This window comes from Aaosphaeria arxii, assembly GCF_010015735.1.
Source record: "Aaosphaeria arxii CBS 175.79 unplaced genomic scaffold BU24scaffold_6, whole genome shotgun sequence".
Taxonomy (NCBI): Eukaryota; Fungi; Ascomycota; class Dothideomycetes; order Pleosporales; genus Aaosphaeria; species Aaosphaeria arxii.
In genome coordinates, this window is record NW_022983479.1 from 1,168,332 (window position 1) to 1,186,130 (window position 17,799).

The 17,799-nt window shown below is 47.1% G+C and overlaps 7 protein-coding genes across 7 annotated transcripts; 5 read left to right on the forward strand and 2 right to left on the reverse strand.

Annotated features, from left to right (window-relative positions):
- Positions 1–734: 734 nt before the first annotated feature.
- Positions 735–1,789, reverse strand: BU24DRAFT_424510 (uncharacterized protein; the record flags this gene model as incomplete). Its single annotated transcript, XM_033528523.1, has 1 exon — positions 735–1,789. A coding segment is annotated over exon 1 (596 nt), but the record flags the coding sequence as incomplete, so codon positions are not given.
- On the reverse strand, positions 1,727–3,771 carry BU24DRAFT_239347 (MFS general substrate transporter). The gene is made up of 3 exons (XM_033522263.1): positions 2,714–3,771; positions 2,173–2,652; positions 1,727–2,123 (listed from the first exon to the last, which is right to left on the reverse strand). The coding sequence occupies exons 1-3, from the start codon at positions 3,531–3,533 to the stop codon at positions 1,948–1,950; spliced, it is 1,476 nt and encodes a 491-aa protein (XP_033381843.1). The 5' UTR covers positions 3,534–3,771; the 3' UTR covers positions 1,727–1,947.
- Positions 3,772–6,495: 2,724 nt separating this feature from the next.
- Positions 6,496–7,929, forward strand: BU24DRAFT_434530 (uncharacterized protein; the record flags this gene model as incomplete). The annotated part of the gene is made up of 6 exons (XM_033530030.1): positions 6,496–6,636; positions 6,690–6,901; positions 6,950–7,010; positions 7,066–7,141; positions 7,195–7,358; positions 7,411–7,929. 6 exons carry the CDS (start codon positions 6,496–6,498, stop codon positions 7,927–7,929), a joined length of 1,173 nt encoding a protein of 390 aa, XP_033381844.1.
- A 694-nt stretch (positions 7,930–8,623) lies between these two features.
- BU24DRAFT_434531 (FMN-linked oxidoreductase) lies at positions 8,624–10,023 on the forward strand (the record flags this gene model as incomplete). Its single annotated transcript, XM_033530031.1, has 4 exons — positions 8,624–8,692; positions 8,743–8,845; positions 8,893–9,896; positions 9,955–10,023. The coding sequence occupies 4 exons, from the start codon at positions 8,624–8,626 to the stop codon at positions 10,021–10,023; spliced, it is 1,245 nt and encodes a 414-aa protein (XP_033381845.1).
- Positions 10,024–11,357: 1,334 nt separating this feature from the next.
- Positions 11,358–13,637, forward strand: BU24DRAFT_434533 (uncharacterized protein; the record flags this gene model as incomplete). Its single annotated transcript, XM_033530032.1, has 4 exons — positions 11,358–12,236; positions 12,303–12,394; positions 12,446–13,371; positions 13,525–13,637. 4 exons carry the CDS (start codon positions 11,358–11,360, stop codon positions 13,635–13,637), a joined length of 2,010 nt encoding a protein of 669 aa, XP_033381846.1.
- Positions 13,638–14,468: 831 nt separating this feature from the next.
- Positions 14,469–15,938, forward strand: BU24DRAFT_411240 (uncharacterized protein; the record flags this gene model as incomplete). The annotated part of the gene is made up of 3 exons (XM_033526037.1): positions 14,469–14,927; positions 14,981–15,331; positions 15,378–15,938. 3 exons carry the CDS (start codon positions 14,469–14,471, stop codon positions 15,936–15,938), a joined length of 1,371 nt encoding a protein of 456 aa, XP_033381847.1.
- Positions 15,939–16,760: 822 nt separating this feature from the next.
- Positions 16,761–17,557, forward strand: BU24DRAFT_424513 (uncharacterized protein). Its single transcript, XM_033528524.1, has 3 exons — positions 16,761–17,071; positions 17,129–17,168; positions 17,236–17,557. The coding sequence occupies exons 1-3, from the start codon at positions 16,826–16,828 to the stop codon at positions 17,385–17,387; spliced, it is 438 nt and encodes a 145-aa protein (XP_033381848.1). The 5' UTR covers positions 16,761–16,825; the 3' UTR covers positions 17,388–17,557.
- The last annotated feature ends 242 nt before the right edge of the window (positions 17,558–17,799 follow it).

The following is a 17,799-nucleotide window of genomic DNA, read 5'->3' on the forward strand; positions in this document are numbered from 1 at the left end:
TATAAGCGAAGTATTTCCTCTCCGAATTATACCACTCCCGATCCAGGGCATTTGGATATAATTCGTTAAACGAGTTTGATCTCTCACTTGAATGCTGCATTTTATGTCGTCTGCAATATCTCTTTACGATCGAGTTGAGACCTGCTTACCCTCACGGCATCTCAAGGAATAGTATAGTACCATGAAATCGAGATAAACTGTTTCAGATGTCTAATAAATGCACTACAAAACAACGCTCTTACTTTGAGAAGTTGACATTCAAAATTTAAGAAGACAGTTTCAGTCTACCGTGGACTGAATCGTAAGAAGTGACCATTGAAAGCGACCATCTCCTATGAACGGGACCGGGTGCTCTAAGTCTTCTGATATCAGAGTTAACGAAGGTGGGAGTTGAGTCCTTCTTGAATTATCGAATAATCCCCGACTAGGAAGTGTTGGGAGAACGGAGCCGAAATGTACTGAACACTTTCGTCGCCGTCGATGTGGTAAGGAAACTTCTGCAGTGTTCATCAGCGCAACTAGTAATCGGCAGAATATACGACTGCCTCGGACACGCTATCTGGTGCCAGTTCTTGCTTCTGGGAGAGGAATCAGTTGTGAATGTCGCCAGAACATAGTGTTGAGCATGTATTGCATGCCAGTGATTATGGTGATTTATAATTGGATGTAGTGAGCTAGGTGGGCCAGCTGGTATCAAAAGCATTCATTGAAAGTCACGATTGATTGAAGAAACATTTATGAATGTAGTGAGTTTTGATTGGCATTTCTATGCTATGATAAAAACTCAGTGGCTGTGAAAGTTGAATTGGTAGTACCAGTTATACTACCAAGACCAAAACTGGTTATGAAGACCCCATGAAAGCTGATAAAAATGCAGATGATAAGTGTGTTGAAGGACCCGATGATGCTGTGGAAGAAGGGGCCATAGGTAGGCGTTCAGAATCTCTGAAGACCATGCTGAGGATTCTACTCATTCTGACGGCCAAATTGACCGACGAGAACAAGGCAGAAGACGAAGTACAGCTGGTATAGCTGTTCGAGCTCGAGTTGGTGTCTCTGCATGGCCATCTCGCGATGGTGCAGATAGGCGCGCTCAAGGGCACGGAAGTGCTCCTTGAGGCGGAAACGTCGCTGAAGTCGATCCGAGTAGCGGATCCGAACAATTCGCTGCGGTCGAGGACCGAGTGGAGAAGAAGAGCGACTGGATCGGCTTCGGAGAGAAGGCGAGCCAGAGACGGATCCGGGGGAAGAAGAACGAGTGGCACGGCGTTGGCGAAGAGAGCCAGTGTCACTTCGTGGAGAAGATGAGCGAGAGGTACGGCGTTGTGGAGACGACGGATAGGCGATGTGGCGCTGCGGAGTTGGAGAGAGAGTGAAGCAGCGCTGAGGAAATGGGCCAGGAGGGGGCCTGGGATGAAGGTTGGGCTCGAAAACACCGCTGTAGCCGGCGTAATTGCCGACCTCGACACTCTCGACGACATCGTCGAACTCGATGTAGTCGTCATAAACGTCGAATCCGTCGAAGTCCCTGTAGCCGCGGGAACCGTTGTAGTTGAAAGGGTCCATTGTGAGAGATGAGTTGAAGGAGGTGTTGATCCGGCAACAGCTCTCTTTGGTATTTGTTGAAAAAAAAACTGACCAGCAGTTTGAATGGATACGAAAGTGATGAAGAGGTCTCAGAGAGTGTATGGTGAGGGTTGAAGATTGGGGATTGAGGAAGATTGAGTCCGAAGCGGTTTATATACCAAAGGCAATCTAATTGTCACTTGGATTGAACAATAGTAAGTTGGTAGCATCTATTCATTCTATTGAGTATCTATCTGCTCGTCTTTAGTATTGAAGATAATAGGAAGACAATAGGAAGAGAGTAACAATCCCTAGCTGTGGCCATCGGCGACTCGTGATTGGCTTCCCGGCCTTTTAAGTGTTTCAGAGTTCAGATGATGCCTAGAGAGCGTCTCTGCCTGCCTGAGTCTTGCCCCGAGCGTAATTAGTTTTGTCTTCGTTGGTTATCACTTGTTTTAGATCCCCAGCCTCCTCCTCGATCGCGTTAGGCTCATTCGAAGGAGCCTCAACTGGCACGTGATCTCGAACCACAAGCCAAGTTGGATAAACAGCGAGTCCTTGTGAATAGTCAGAATATTGTGCGAAATGTTGGTGATCGGATCATACCTAGTAGAATGGTGTTCACAGCAAGCGGAACCCTACCGCCCTTCCACTTCCGCGTATTCAGACCGAAAGAGACAGCTTGAGAAAACGACTCCTGCCCTCTCAAGATTCCCGAAAAGCGAGTAAGTTCGGAAATGTTGTCGGTCTTGGTGGCCAGCAGATAATAAAGCCAGTTCTGGAGTGCCTGTCTAGAGAAGTCCCACAGCAACAGAACGAAGAATCCCTCAACGAAACCTTCGTCTTCCCAGTCCATAGCCGGTTTTGTGCGAGTATACTTTTCCTGAATGACCCAGCCGTATACCCATGCAATAATGTGCCACACTACCACATAGTAGAAGCCCCACGTGATGCGTTGCTTCACAGGGAATCTTTTGGAATCTAGCCACATGCTCATGATTTGCGAGGATAGGAGAGTTCCGAAGTTTTGGACAAATCCAATCAAGGCGCGGGCTCGGATGCCGAAGTAGTACGCCTGAAAGTTGCCTGGAGAAAACCGTGTCAGCGTCTAGAAGACTCACTCACTATTTGGAAAATAAACACATACCATTGTATTGATTGAAATAGGCGGCCCAGAAGACAGGAAGAAGCAGCAGAACTTCTTTGCGCTTAGAGACTTCCCACAGGGCACGCAGTTCAGCTCTAGTAGACTTCTCGGCGCGAATGATCACCTTTGTACCATCCGATCTCTGGACCTTCTCGGGTGGGGAAAGCGCCAGTGCAATAGGGACAGACAGACACTGTAGAGCGATGAACACAAGATACGTCTGATATCCGACAGCGCCCTTCTTCTTTGCTGCAGCATCGTTGTTGAGAGCAAGAACGATAGCGCCTCCAACCAAAGGTCCTCCAGTACGGAACCACAGCCAAATGTTCATGTACTTTCCGCGTTTTCCGGGTTCTGGATATCCTAATGCCACCGCACCCTCAGAAACCCAGAACAGTCCTGCTGAAATACCGCATGCAACGGCCCCTACGAGCACGAACCAAATGTTCCCAAATCGATTGTTGGTGTAAAGTCCAGCAGAATAGATAGGATAGCCAACAGCACCGAGGACGAGAGTCCAAGCCAGACCAATTCGATTGGCGATTGGTCCACCAAACAAGCAGAACAATCCCATCAGTCCAAACACCAGAGCATTTGCAGCGTTAATGAGGAACGGTTCTTGTGCACCACCTGCGCCCAATTGATTCAATGCGTTCCATAGGCCAGGTGCAGTGAATCCGACACTTCCAATAATGAAAGCATTGAAAAACGTCGTCCGGTACCATTTCCTCTTGATCGGGACGTCGTCGGTCGAAGGGTTCCTGGATGGGAGCGAGGCATCGCTGGTGACTGCGACCTTCGTGTTGATCGGATCAGACATGATGAGCGGCGGTGGTGACAAGGTAAACCAGATGACTGCTCGCGAAACAGCATGTCCGTAGAGCCACGCTCTTTATATGAACTATGAACATATCTATCGTTTCATTTGAATCCTTGGCGGGTAGCATGCAGATGTTACGATGCAAAGTAAAATTTCTCGTTGCAAATGAAGAATTGCTGCAAGTGTGATACAGTTCTCCGATGTCGTGATTGACAAGAGTGGATATGATGTGCATTTCGGTGTTCACGCTTGTCGGTAGTAGGAAGGAATTAGCCCGGAGGACGCCTAATGTGGAATCTCATCGCCGCTCGAGATGGATTCAATGACAACAACAATCGTGTTTCTTCTATGTCGCATTATGTTTGCTCCGCTGTTATTGACTGATGTCTACTTCTGTTCGTGTTAATGGGGACTGCAGGAATCAAAAGAAGGTGACACAACAACCAGCGCACGAGGACACAATACGGAATGTTCCTGTATGATCAAGAGACTTCGTGAAGATTAGAGCAATACATTGATGCTCCGTTGCACTACTGCTCTTGCAACAATGGTCCAAAATGCAAGTGCTGCGAAAGAGAGCAAGAAGAGTAAACGATTGGGATGATATACAGCGAGAGGAGAGCAGTAATACTTGTAGGACTAATCCTCTCCCCATGGCAATCAGCAGGGGCGGTCATATTAGAGTTGAGCGCTGGCGTTCGGTCGATCCTCTGACACAAGCTTATCATGAGCTTGAGCTGTCATAAAGATCGTACGAGTGCAGCTGCAGCTGCCATGCCTTTAAGATGCCATCCCATTGAGCTATTTCGAATTCTTGGTTCACATGCGCACCATTGGCCCTGAAGACATATGCTAACACTGGTGACATTGCGCGTCCTGTCAATTTCAAACTTTAAACGGCGTGTAGCTCAAACTGACAGCGATCTGTGCCTGCATGCACCCTGATGATCGTGATGCAGTTCACTCTTAGGTCCCTTCAAAGGAACACTTGAGATCAGGCACATCCCTGTAGCAGTCCGCCAATAGGCGCAGCCGGTGCATCTGATAACTGTAGCCATGGCCATTGAGCACAATCTCAAGACACGTTGTCAAGCACACTTGGTGCAGATCAGAATTTTGGAAGTCCAGTCTCGACAGTTGATCGGCGTTGATGAGGCTGAAACCGTTTGTTGAATAAAATAGAGGCTATCGGCGGCTTCCGACGAGGTTCATAATTGCCTCAGGGTCGAAATACTTGCTCGATTTGAAGATTTTCAGCTGTGAAGTTCTTACACCGATCAGAATTGTACCATCCACTGCGCCTTCTTACCCCTGAGAGATTGGAGATTCTTGGAAGCATCGTGTTGTTACGAGACCTTGTCGATTTCGGTTTACCTTCCCCCAGAATGGATTCAACCCACGTGGGAAAAGCAACGTTGATAGCACATGACAGTGCACCATTGATTGGCCGGGCGAGGATTGCCACATTCATCAGATGCCGGGCCATGGCGACATAGACGAAAGTATAAAAGAGGACTAGCGAGTGAAAGGAGGGGAATGTATGGCTAATCGGCTACGCTAGGCGAATTGTTCTCATGATAGTGTCTGGCCTTAAAAGCTTATCACACGTGAAAATGACGACCTCCGAGAATCAGCCCTTTACCGATGCCTTGTCTCTGGCTCTCGAATTTTCTTCCACCACGGTGGCAACTGGATTAGGCATGCTTCCCTTTTCCCTCAAAGTGTTGGGAAAGAACCCCCTTTCTAAGCTGATATGAACTCTTAGCTATTGTTAGTGGAATGTAGTCATTCAAGACACTAACGTTTGCTGTAAGGAAGCACGTGGATGGCCCTGTCGAGAATCGAGATATTCTCGTATCCGACCAATCGACTGAGCAATTGTCAGAAATACCTGCAGAAATTCTGAAATTTTGCAGCCAGTATGTATTGCACCATACAAGGCTTGTCGTCAACCTCGAGACAAAAAGGGGCACGCGCATCGCGTCGGCTCACGGAAGGCCGCATTTCGGTGCTTCTCAGTTGCCCCACGCCACTAGTCCCTCAATGCTATAGAAGACGGCAAATAACTCTTCCCAGGAAGATAAACGACGTCCATAATGGTGGGGAATATTCATGAGCAAAGGCAGGCAAGGCAATCCACTTGATATATACAGCGATATCCTAGGAGAGAAAACCTCGAGGTCTATCTGTATCTCCCTTCCAGTCTCCCCCAAGAGAAATATGATATCAGCTTGTTCAACTCTCTGGAACGTGACGTATCTATGGCATACCTGCCGAGGAATCAGCGCATTGTCTCCACAGAATGGCCGGACCATGGCCTAGCTTCGTGCGGCTTTAACCTAGAACACTGTCGAAATGCAAAATGTCACTCCACGTTTTCGTCAGGGGTCTTCTCCAATACGATCTTATATCTGGCACGCATATTCGTTTAAAGAAGCAGGGGAATGTCTTGGAACCTTCCTGTAGAAGGAAGCTGGGCTTTTTGTGGCAGTTTCATGAAGTTCGGTAGGAACCGTACAGGTTTGAAGTGATAGTTTAAACACAGGACGCAAGAGAGCCCAAACTTGCCACAGACACCCACTCAACAATAACAAATACTCCTCGTGCGAGCGCACATTCGAAGTTCATATATCTATAATCTCACTATACTCTCTCAATAACTTACTCGTACACTCACTAAAGTCATCATCCTTATCAGAACGACTCAGTTCTATCCCCAGCCTCCGGTTGGAAGTTCAGTCGCTTCCACACTTGTAGTCGACACTTAGCGAGACGACCCCTGCCCGGTTTAGTGGGCGATCAAAGGCGTCAAAGCGGGTCCTTAGTCCTGCGGGACCCCTACACTGGAGTGCTCTGGAGTGTCTGGGTGTCTGGGGATCTGCCCCGTTCGCAAATTCCACTGACTGTTTAACCCCTGCGGTGCCCTCCAGGGCTTCGACTTCTCCTTCTTCAGCCTCCCTCAATGTCGATCCTTCAGCCAGAGTCTGGCATTTGGTACAGCCTATGTTGGCTCGTTGTGATCGCAAGGCTCGCATCAAGAAAACTACACTTGGGATCATGGCGGAGATTACAGGTGGACGATTATCTGATCGTCGTGGCTATGGTATGAACCAGCACCATGTTCGAATTCATGAAGAAGTAACTAACAGTATGAAGCTGACGGACACGATTCTCATGGCCGTTATGGAAGTCATTACACACACTAGCAGCAACTTGATTGCTCCCGGCGAGGATGTCTCTGCTTTCACTGAGCGGGAAATCCAAGACCGCATCTACGGGTCCAAATTAGTTCTCGTCTCGGAGCAGATGCAAATCATCACTATCTGGCTTGTGAAAGCATGTCTACTGCTCATGTACTATCGCATGACGTAAGTGTTGCGATTCTCAACACTGGAGCATTTCTGACCAGTGCTTAGACTGCTGTTGCCATCGCATAAGATAGTCATTGCTACTGCTGCTTATGTTGCAATTGGATTTGTAAGTATCTTCCGCGCAACGTCAGTCATGCAAAAAGGGTTCTCACAGTTCACAGGTCGTTATGGAAATTCTCTATCTTGGCGTATGGTGTCGCCCATTCTCACAGTACTGGGCTGTGCCGCCATCGAACGGTATGTTGCTTGCGCCTGCTTCCAAAACGTTGAAACTCATCGTCTTTGCCTAGAACAATGTTCCGCGGCAACCAACCACTTGATAACCAACTCGGTTCTCAACATATCTTCCGATATAATCATCATCTTCATCCCCATGCCCTTGCTTTTCAAGGTCAAGCTCCCACTGAAGAACAAGGCTATCCTGATCATGTTGTTCCTGATTGGAACATTTACGGTAACAAATGCCTGGCTGAGATGGCAACGAACTTTTAGCTGACAGAAATTAGATTGTGGCTGCAGCACTAAACAAATACTACTCTTTCACGAACCCCTTCGGCAATGAATGGACGATTTGGTACCTGCGCGAATCTTATACAGCACTCCTTTGCGCGAACCTACCCCTCACGTACCCACTCGTACAACGCATATTCAAGCTCAAGAACTGGAGCTACCAATCCTACGGCGGACGCTATCCCTACGGACGAGGAACGACCCGCGGTACCATGCATGGCACGCACTCGAAATTCTCGGCTATTCGAAGCAAGCACCGTAATCAGCGCCTTCAATCCGTACCTAGTACCAATGACCGGAGTATACGGAGGACTGAGAGTGAGGAGCAGATCAATGATGGGAGGGGCATACCTCTGGAGATTTACCACAACACAGAAGTTACGGTACAATCGACCAGCAGAACCGAAATTGAGCCTCTGGAATACCCAAAGAACGTTGTAATCGTTGATTCGATCAGGAAGAGCGAGGAGAGCGATTCACACAAGAGCAGAGCATCAGCGAAATCCCCTGTATGATACCACTATTTTTATTAGACGCGATAATGCTTGTATAGACGAAAAGAGTAATACACATCTCGACGATCACACAATCCTTCTTCTGCAGTAAACGTATCTATGGGGCATAATATGACATGTTGATGCAATAAGCACGGTCCGACATGTCGCAATAAGAGCAATAATGACCAATGTCTTTCCAGAATTGCACTCCGTAAATGTGCAATTAGCGCCCTTTACTTGCAACTTCGACATTTCACGACAGATCTGTGCCTCGGCACTTTGTTATTGTCCCACTACATGCACTACGGGGGAACCAGTACCGCCCCCCGATTTTCGTCCGGTTGGGATTTTTGCCCTAGTTCACCGAAGAATCTCATATCAGGAACCATTCATCTAGATCATTTTAACTATGATTATGAAATCATTGACATGTTGTCTCGCTTTTTGCACCATGATTTGACTTACAAATGTGTTTTAATAGGTCGCCCATAATCGGAGAATTAACAAATCTAGTTTAGTCCAACAAGAACGGGTATAGTGTACACTGATTCCACCATCATTCCAAAGATTCCTTCGTATCTTTTCGTTTATTTCGTATATTGAGTGGAACAGAGTTGTTTGGAGAAAAGCCTTTAAATAATCCAAATACCCTCTCTGTAGGAGTATTGACCTTCTCCCAATTGACCTTACAATCATCGATACAACTTCCACCATGTCACAGAAACTTAACACACCAGTTGAGACGCCTTCTGGGCTCGTCTTTCCAAACCGACTAGTGAAAGTAAGAGCACCTTGTTAATTATTCGCATCATTAAGCTAAATAATTTCCAGGCAGCTATGGCAGAGGCTATGGCAGTAAACTCCGACCCCGGTGATAGATACATATCTGCATACACCAGCTGGGGCTCAGGTGGATGGGGAGGACTCCTAACAGGTACTATTAGCCTATAAATCTCATCTGCTTGCCTAACACATCACCAGGAAACGTTGAGGTTTCTACCATCTATAAAGGAAGTAATGATGCTATCACCTTCAAGCCAGATGCATCGCAGGCCACCAAGGATGCCTGGAAACGCTGGGCTCTTGCAGCACAACGTGAGGGCACACCCACAATTGTCCAACTCGTCCACCCTGGAAGACAAAGTCCCGCAAAGAGCGGCAACCGTGGATTCTTCGAACCATCTATTGCACCGTCGCCTATTCCCCTTAACATCGGCGATGGCCTACTCGAACGAGCACTGGCGAAATTTGCTTTCGGAACACCGAGGGAAATGACCGAAGCCGACATCCAAGAAGTTGTCCAGCAGTTTGCTGTCGCCGCTAAGTTCGCCTACGAGTCTGGATTCAAGGGTGTAGAGTTGCACGGTGCCCACGGATATCTCCTATCCGCATTCCTATCTCCCAAATCCAACGTCCGTACCGATGGCTACGGTGGCACAGCAGCGAAGCGCGCCCGCATCGTGATCGAAGTCATTCGCGCAGTTCGGAAACTGGTTCCCGCCTCGTTCACCGTCGGTATCAAGTTCAACAGTGCGGATGTCAGCGGCGCTGAAAATCTCGAAGAGTCTCTAGAGCAGGTCGGTCTCATCGCCAAGGAGCAGATCGACTTCCTTGAGATCAGTGGAGGATCTTACGAGAACCCTCGTATGGCGGCTGGTGATGATCCGAAGGCAGCACGGACAGCTAAGCGAGAAGCTTTCTTCTTGGACTACGCTCATGCTGTGAGAGAAAGATATCCCAATCTTCTTCTCATGGTCACTGGCGGCTTCAGAAGTCGGAAGGGAATGGAGGACGCACTTCAGAGTGGGGCGGTGGACCTCATCGGTGTGGGGAGACCCGCAGTGGTCTACCCGCATCTCCCGAAAGATGTGTTGCTGAATCTGGAGGTCAAGGATGAGGAGGCGACGGTGGATTTGCCTTTGGCGAAAGCCCCGTGGCTGCTCAGGATGGTGCCTATCAAGTTGGTTTCGATAGGCGCCGATACGGTATGTCCAAAATGGCTCAAGTAATTGAAGGATGATCTTTGTACTAATCGAATAATAGGTCTTCTACGTCAAGCAGATTATGGCTCTTGGTGATGGCAAGAAGCCGGAAGCTCCCCCAAAGCATTAAGGCTTTGTCACGTTCATGCATATCACATTTGCCTTATTTTTCTTTTGTTACTAGATTTAGCGAATGGCAACGCCGTAGTACATATTCGCGCATTTAGAAAAGCGCTTAGTTAATGGATATCACTTTTACTCCGAACTATATCTTTTAAGAATTAATTACTAAGCCGCTATCGTCTACCTTAGATAAAAAAATAGAGCCTAGTGGTGATACTGTATCGGGGGTTATTCATATCCCTCTGTTCGTAGATCCAAATCCTCTTGTCATTGTAAAAACTGTCGAGCTAGCATGACCAAGTTCGATAGCGAACCAATTCAATGGTCCTTACTTCCAGACACATGAACGTGTTCGGTGACAGAGTAGTAGGGATCGAAGCTGATCAGAGAATTCGGAATTCTGGGACAAGAAGTTCAAGAGGGACGGAAGTATTGTCAGAAACTTTTCTGCGACTCAAATAGTAAGTCTCCAACATTTGGTCTAAACATCAGTGGACAGGGGAATGTCGTTTATATGACAGTGGGAGTAAGATATAAATCCAAGTCATTTTATAATCTGTACAAGGACGAATTCAATGGGTGGCACTAATGTTGTGATACTTTGTCTGCCTGCTATCAAGCCATTATGGACTAAATTTACCTGCGAGATTGTCATCAATTCAATATTAGAGGATCTTTGCGACGATCGTGATTATTGCTTGACGTCATCTCCCTGCAGATGCTCCCACAGATGAAGACCTACAAAAATAAGCTCTTGATACACCCAGCTCAGAATGAAATGGTTTCGCAGCCGCATTTCTCAATGTTGAAATCTTGAGCTTGGATTCTGGGGGCCAAACCTATTGATCACGCATAGAATCTCGATTTCGTCATCATCACCCTTGACCTTGCGTCGCTGATCTACCTCAAAGAGGTCCAAAATGCAGCTCAATGAACGCCTTGCCACCGTCTTGATTGACCCTCTTCGTTTCTTAATGTCGATAAGCTTGGCCGTTGCAAATCCCATGCTACAATGATCGGAATATGCAAGGGTACGGGGGCTTAGAAGCTAAAACGCACTCTGCCATCCATGCGACAGTGAATTTCCATTCTTTAGCTCCGCCAATCATGTCACCGATGACCTCGTATACAGGACTCATCCCAACATGATACAAGAAATCGCCTTTTGCCTTATTTCTGCACCAGTGCTATCACCACGATGATGTCGACTACTTCTAGTGATTGTAGTTCCCATGCAAATGGCCATTCGACTTGAATCTCCACATTGAAGATTCTGCACGCTGTGGACGAGTATTTAGTTGCTTTATTGAATTCGCTGTCGACCATATTTATTCTTTCAAGATGAGTGACAAGATATTCTACGGAGTATGGATTAACTGGAGCCGAGGTCAACCGAATGGTTCCACCATAACGCTGTCAGCCTCTAATGCCAACGTCCTTGTTGCCTTTTTGGCTATATTCGTGTCTGTCTCTGGAGCGGCTTTGTGGAGGATATTGGCATTCACTCTTCATCAAAGACGAATCACCAGACACGAGAGAGACGGGATGCACTATCAACATCAGAACATCTTGCGCAATACACCTTCACCAGGTATCGCTTCCTGGCAGCTAATCTGGCTCATTCCGCCATGGTCCAAAGTTACCAGTCGGTCATTCCTACGGACATTTCCACTGATACTCGTTGCTCTCCTGAATCTATCGGTCTTCCTCACAGCCGGTATATTGGTAGCTGAGGTGACTCGAACCGCCGGTACTGATGTTCTCGTCAGGAGTGGGAGTTGTGGTACTTGGCTTCTGGGAGATACGGATCTGGTTCTTGGGCCCAGCACCAAGGTTTTGAACGACACCATATCTGCAGCAGCGTACGCAAGGGCCTGTTATGGTGGGCAATCGGAAACTCTGGAGTGTAATCAATACGTCAAGCAGGCATTGCCATTCACTACCGAATTAAAAAATCAAAGTGAAGCCTGCCCATTCGAGGATGGAATGTGTCTGATACGATCACCTGTGTACATTCTTGATACGGGAAACCTGTCATCTCACGAACACTTTGGTATAAACGCAAAGACACAAGATCGAGTCACATATCGCCGAAAGACAATTTGTGCTCCAATCAAAACGAAAGACTTCATTGACAGTTTCAATTGCACTGATGCAAAAAGAATTGATCGAGGTAGATTTAGTTGCTCTGAGGGCGACATCGTGGATTTGTTCAAATTTGTAAGTGAATTCTGGGTTTTCCTTTCCACATAATAAATAGAATGAGACTGACAGGCACCATATTAGGGGGACGTGGGGTACCATACAAACCCTCGTAGTAATTACACCCACGCGTACAATCGGCGCGCAGCCTCGGTTGGGTACGGCTATGCTCTGAGGTATCGATACTTAGGTTACATATTTGATTCACTTATGCTGATCAGAATTAGTTCAGTAGATTATAGCAGTGGTGATGGCGACGAGGTTAATGCGTGGCGACCCGTGCCCGCATTGCACCGAAACGATGGAGACATCTCCTTGATGTTTTTGTCAGCGAACGAGATTAAGTACTACGGTATGGTGAAAGATCCGATATTCCAGGCTACTACTGTGTCGAAATCGGCGCTGGATAACGGTAAAAATGTAACATTTTACGTCTCTGACTACTACGTGAATCCTCTCGCCTGCTTCGAGCAGAATCAAATCTGCAATCCGGCGAAGAACAAATGCACAGCGATGGATGCATATCAGACCGTGGTACACTCTGCCCAGAAAGACATCGACTTGAATCCGTTACAAATCAGCTTTGTGTCATTACTTTCTCTCGACCTCTGGCTTTCAACGATATCTCAGAATATTGGTGGGCGAGGCAATTATGCGCTTCGTGCCCAAGAACAAGTCAGGGAGCTTCTTTCCACGCCGATACCCCCTGATCAGTGGCAACAAGAGGTCAAATCCTGGTTTACAACTGGACTTGCAAAACTGCAAAGATATACTGTCGACCATGCAAGAGGGCCAGAGAACGTACTTGAAGGTACCTACATTGAAAAGCCCAACACTACAGAAGGGCATTACCTCTGTAACAATCAGATTGTCAAATCACCTCCTGGCTCTGGCACGATGTCATTCTCTACGCTGGGAGTGTCGATTGTCTTGGGCTTAGGAGGACTGCTCATCTTGACTCACACGATCCTTGACTATGTTGTGAGCAATTGTATCCAGGGCCGCTCTTACAGGTTAACTAGATGGGCTATGGATGAAAAGTTACAACTACAACGATTGGCCTTCGAGGGTGCAGGTCTTGGCCGTTGGAAGTCAGGGGTTCAGTCTGTTCCCGTTACGACAAAGAAACAAGACTTTATTATCGACGTATATGGTGAAAAGAACCATCCAACATTTTTCCAAAACATCGACGACATCGAGCTAGCAGTTAATCAGTCCGAAAGATCACTCACGTCCAGAGAGGGTTCGATACAGCTTGCTGAGCATCCAAGCAATCCACAAACTGATTGTTTGCCGATGTCTCCAGACGGTGATAGCATCAAGACGCAGTTCGCAGGTCATCTTAGCTTTACACCTGAGCCGGCTTCAATTGACTGGCCCTTCAGAGAGTCAGAGGAGCTCTCTACGGAGGGCGAATGAGCCTTTGCTTTGTGAAGACGTCATTGCGATCATTCCTTAATAGCCTTCAACTAATTATAATATCATATCTGCCAAATGTGGCAAAGTAGAGTTAGATGTTAAATAACCGTGCAATTGTGCCAGTACGGCAGATTTGCCATTTCGCCCGTCATCGTAACTTCAACTTAGTCTGCGAATAAGCACGTCCACTCATCATAGAGTACTTGAGCGTCCTTTACTTATCGACTGCTACATGTTCCCGATTCGTAATTGATGACGCTAACTATCCTCCGTGGTAGCAGAAATGGCTACACCAAAAAAAGAAATATAACTGAGTCATCGCTGTTACACAAGGTGGAGGCAGGAGAAATTCTTCGTACATCGCACCCCGTACACTCGATAACAGTTCTTCATTTCAAGCACTATGCACTTTAGACTGTCCAATTGGCAATGGACTTGCGCTTATTGTCGCCGTCATCACATGGAAGGCGAGCAGGTCTGGTTTGGTATGATCCGATCTTGAATTATTCTTATTGATGTTTTCTCATTCTCATATCAACAGTCTCTGAGTCATCCGCGCATTGCAAAGGGCCATGGACTGTATTTGTCGACCGCGAGTACTGTCCCCGGAAGCAGTGTCCGTGGTGCAAATCTGCTCCCCTGGTATATCCATTCCATCTTCATTGCCTGGGCACAATCAACCAATTTTGGGAAGGCCACGATATACTCGAGCGCGATGATTGGTGACTACGATGTGCCGAAGCCTTATCTTCCAGACCAACGTCTCAAGATCAGAGGCCCTTAAAGCCTAGGTTACTAGTCGAAGCTTTTCACGCGCTTTACGAAGAAATAATGGGTTTACTAGCCCCAGCGAAACCTTTGAGAACCTTGCTTGCAAGGGTGTATGGTCTTCCCCCCGAGCTTCAGGAATTGATATTTGGGTTTTCGCTAAATCAACCGGGAGGGTATTGGCTTTTCGACAAGGAAATCCTCACTGTGCTCAAAGCATTACATGCATGGCCGGAGAAGAGAAGCCGTCAGCTTTCATTAGGTGGGTCTCTGTTCGCGCGATGGGTCACATTTGGCTCGATGTCGTATCTTGCAGGCCTGTACGAGCATCATGTGCCAGGCTCTCTGAAAATCGAACCAAGTCAAGCAGAGTGGGACCGTATTGTTATTCATTGGAACGATTCTCGTATAGCTGGACTCGACCTCGTTAGGTCCGATATGGCACTGGTCACTACAGAAGGGCTTGACTCTGTTCAAATAATCCGTCGGCCGACGTGCGCAAACTTGTGGGTCACGATGCAAGTGGGTATTTAACGCATTTCTTCAATTTGATGAACTAGGCTGACGAGTCATAGGGTCTGTTTGTCTCTCGAATTGACCCATATAACGACTGTAGTCAGCGTTTCTTTTGGAACAGTTCTACCCCTTTGCTATGTAACGATTTTCCAGAGTTCCCTATCCTCGACTTATTCAGTACGGATAAAGACGCGAGCATTACTTGTCTGGCTTTGGAGGGGCTGAGTGGAGTGACGATTGGTCATTGCCAAGGCCGAATTGAAGCAATTTATCTACACAGAGATATCGAAGACAGCTCTCACATATATGGACAAGCACACAGCTTTGTCACGTGGACCCATTGTCCGTTTGACAGAGGAGAGACTATTGTGGGTATATGGCTGGTCCGTAACGGGGGAACTGGGTTAATCGTAAGTATTCCGACCTAGCGACTACAGCATTTTGATGATTACATAGATCAACACGACGTCGAAGGTCGCATGGTTATGCCCATACACTGACTGGCGCAATCCTTCATCAATCCGTCGTCTCGCATTACCCAGAACAAAGGTCATCTACCATACCTCTTGTATGCAGGGATTTGGGTCCATACCAGCGATCCCTCATCAACTAAGCACTCCTCGGGATTGCGGAGAGTGCAGCTTTCCAGATTTTCCACTTCTCCTTCGTGGGTATTGTCAGTATCACTGGACGTGTTCTATGGCATCTTTGGAAAACGTTCAAGCAGTTCGATCATGCCCAAGGGGGGGTATAGAGCTGAGATACAGTGGCTTTCGCCATTGTCTCGGTGACTTCAGACCTTGCGAAGCGACGGATTGGTGCGAGAATCCTGCCTATTTCAAGGTCACCTCCACAGCCCGCTTATGCTACAGGATCACTTTCTTCAAGGAGGGAGAAAAAGACGACGAATCTGGACTTTTGTTACTGGGCGGAAAGGAAGTTATTTTCTGGTCGCGCCAAGATGATTTGATCATTGAAGTTAAGGTCATCAATCAAGCTGAGCAAAGGGCAGAGTAGAGTGCGTAGAAAGTATTGCCTTCTCAGCACGCTTCTTCCAGCCCAGAAAGCCCAGTTGGAACCTGATAGTCGTGTATTTGGCAGGAGTCGTTTACAAGTGTCATGAATGTCTCGCTACTATTCTAGAACTGCCACCAATAGTCAGTAACTAGAATCAGGATCAAATCTACACAACAGTCTCGTACCCTACCTGTTCCATTTCGTGGATAGCATAGTTTCTCTACAGGTACGTTAGAAGGGGCATAAGCCGCTACTGGATCGGGGCATACTGTGCATTGGCGCATCAGTCCTTCAATACACCGCCTAGTTGGGTTGCAAATAAGTCTTTGCGTTGAGGACATGTCATTGGGACTATCACTTACATAACAATTGTTAATTGTAGCTGGTGCGTATGTCTCCAACTTTCTGTCTCTCATCTCTTTCGGCGTAGCGAGGGGATTTGCCAACGTTTCTCCCGCCTAGTTCTATTACTCGCGAACGCAAACAAACCGCCTGTTAAATGACTTTATTCATCGCCTGAAGTAGTTGTTTATCGGTCTACTGATCAAGTACAATGGTTTCAAGCTCGTTAGACTTCCAGGTATTGCAAGCGAACCATAATTTACCTACTGTCTGCGCCTTCTATGAGTTGGGGCCACAGCTTCTCCGAGAGATCTTACCGATCTCCGACAAGGCCATCCATCTAATCGCCCATATTGGAAAGCGGTCAGGCGGCTAACCACTTAGCTCGATCTGGTAGATCTCTAAATTGTGGGGCAGGCGGACATTGCCTGTGATATTCTCCGACATCAACATATCGCTCTCACTTAAAAGTCAATTCAGCCTCACAGATCACCACTTTTCCATCTTGGTTTTTTCTTCGTCTTCGTACAACTTCAAATCTTAACATGCCCGCTGCAGACTCATCAACCGCATCTATGGAACAATCACCTTCAAACCCCGAATCCGTGATATACAACGGTTCATGCCACTGCCACCGGTTCGAATTCAATGTCATAAACCCCTCTCTTACGGACCCCAGCACCCAGGTCATCGACTGCAATTGCAGTATTTGCACTCGAAATGGACATCTGTTGGTCCACGTTCCCGACGCGAACTTTTCGTTTTCAAAAGGCAGCCAGGAAGAACTAAGTGTAAGCAATATTGGAGCTCTACAAGAAAAGGGGTGCAGTGGACTAAGTAGGATACAGAAATACACATTCGGGTCGCATAAGATTGCGCATCACTTCTGTGAGATGACGTCCCCTTTCCAACACAATGACACCCGCACTGAACTATGATCTAATTCTAAATTCAGGTCCGACATGTGGAACAAGTTGCTTCGCGGCAAGCATAGATCCAAACTTTTTCTATGGTATCAAGGCAGTCAATGTGCGGACATTTGAAGGTGTGGATTTGAAAGCGTTAAATTTGAAGTTCATGGACGGGAAGAATGCGACAATACCATAAGCCATAAGCCATGGGTCACTGGGTCGGTAGTTGGGGGACTAGTGCGTTTGTTCGACGTTGTCGTATAAGTAGCGATTGGCGAGCACTTTATTTCGTCAACTTTCACACAATTTCTTTCTCGGATGTTCTCAAAACATCGAAATCCCGAATCAAAGATACCAAAAGAGTGGTGCCTCGAACGATGCCAATCCAAAACTCATGATTGATTGCTGGTACGCGTGTCGCGATCTCACAGCTCTGGAGTAGGAAAACAACATGGCCACAGCGATTCCTCGTTTTGCAAATAGCTCAGACAATGCATCATGGAAGTGTTCCCCTTCGTTCTTTGAGCCAAAAAACAAATCAAGCTCGCAAATATATGAGCCAATTTACGGAGGCGAGAATTGCGCGATCATGGGGTTTCTAGCCCTAT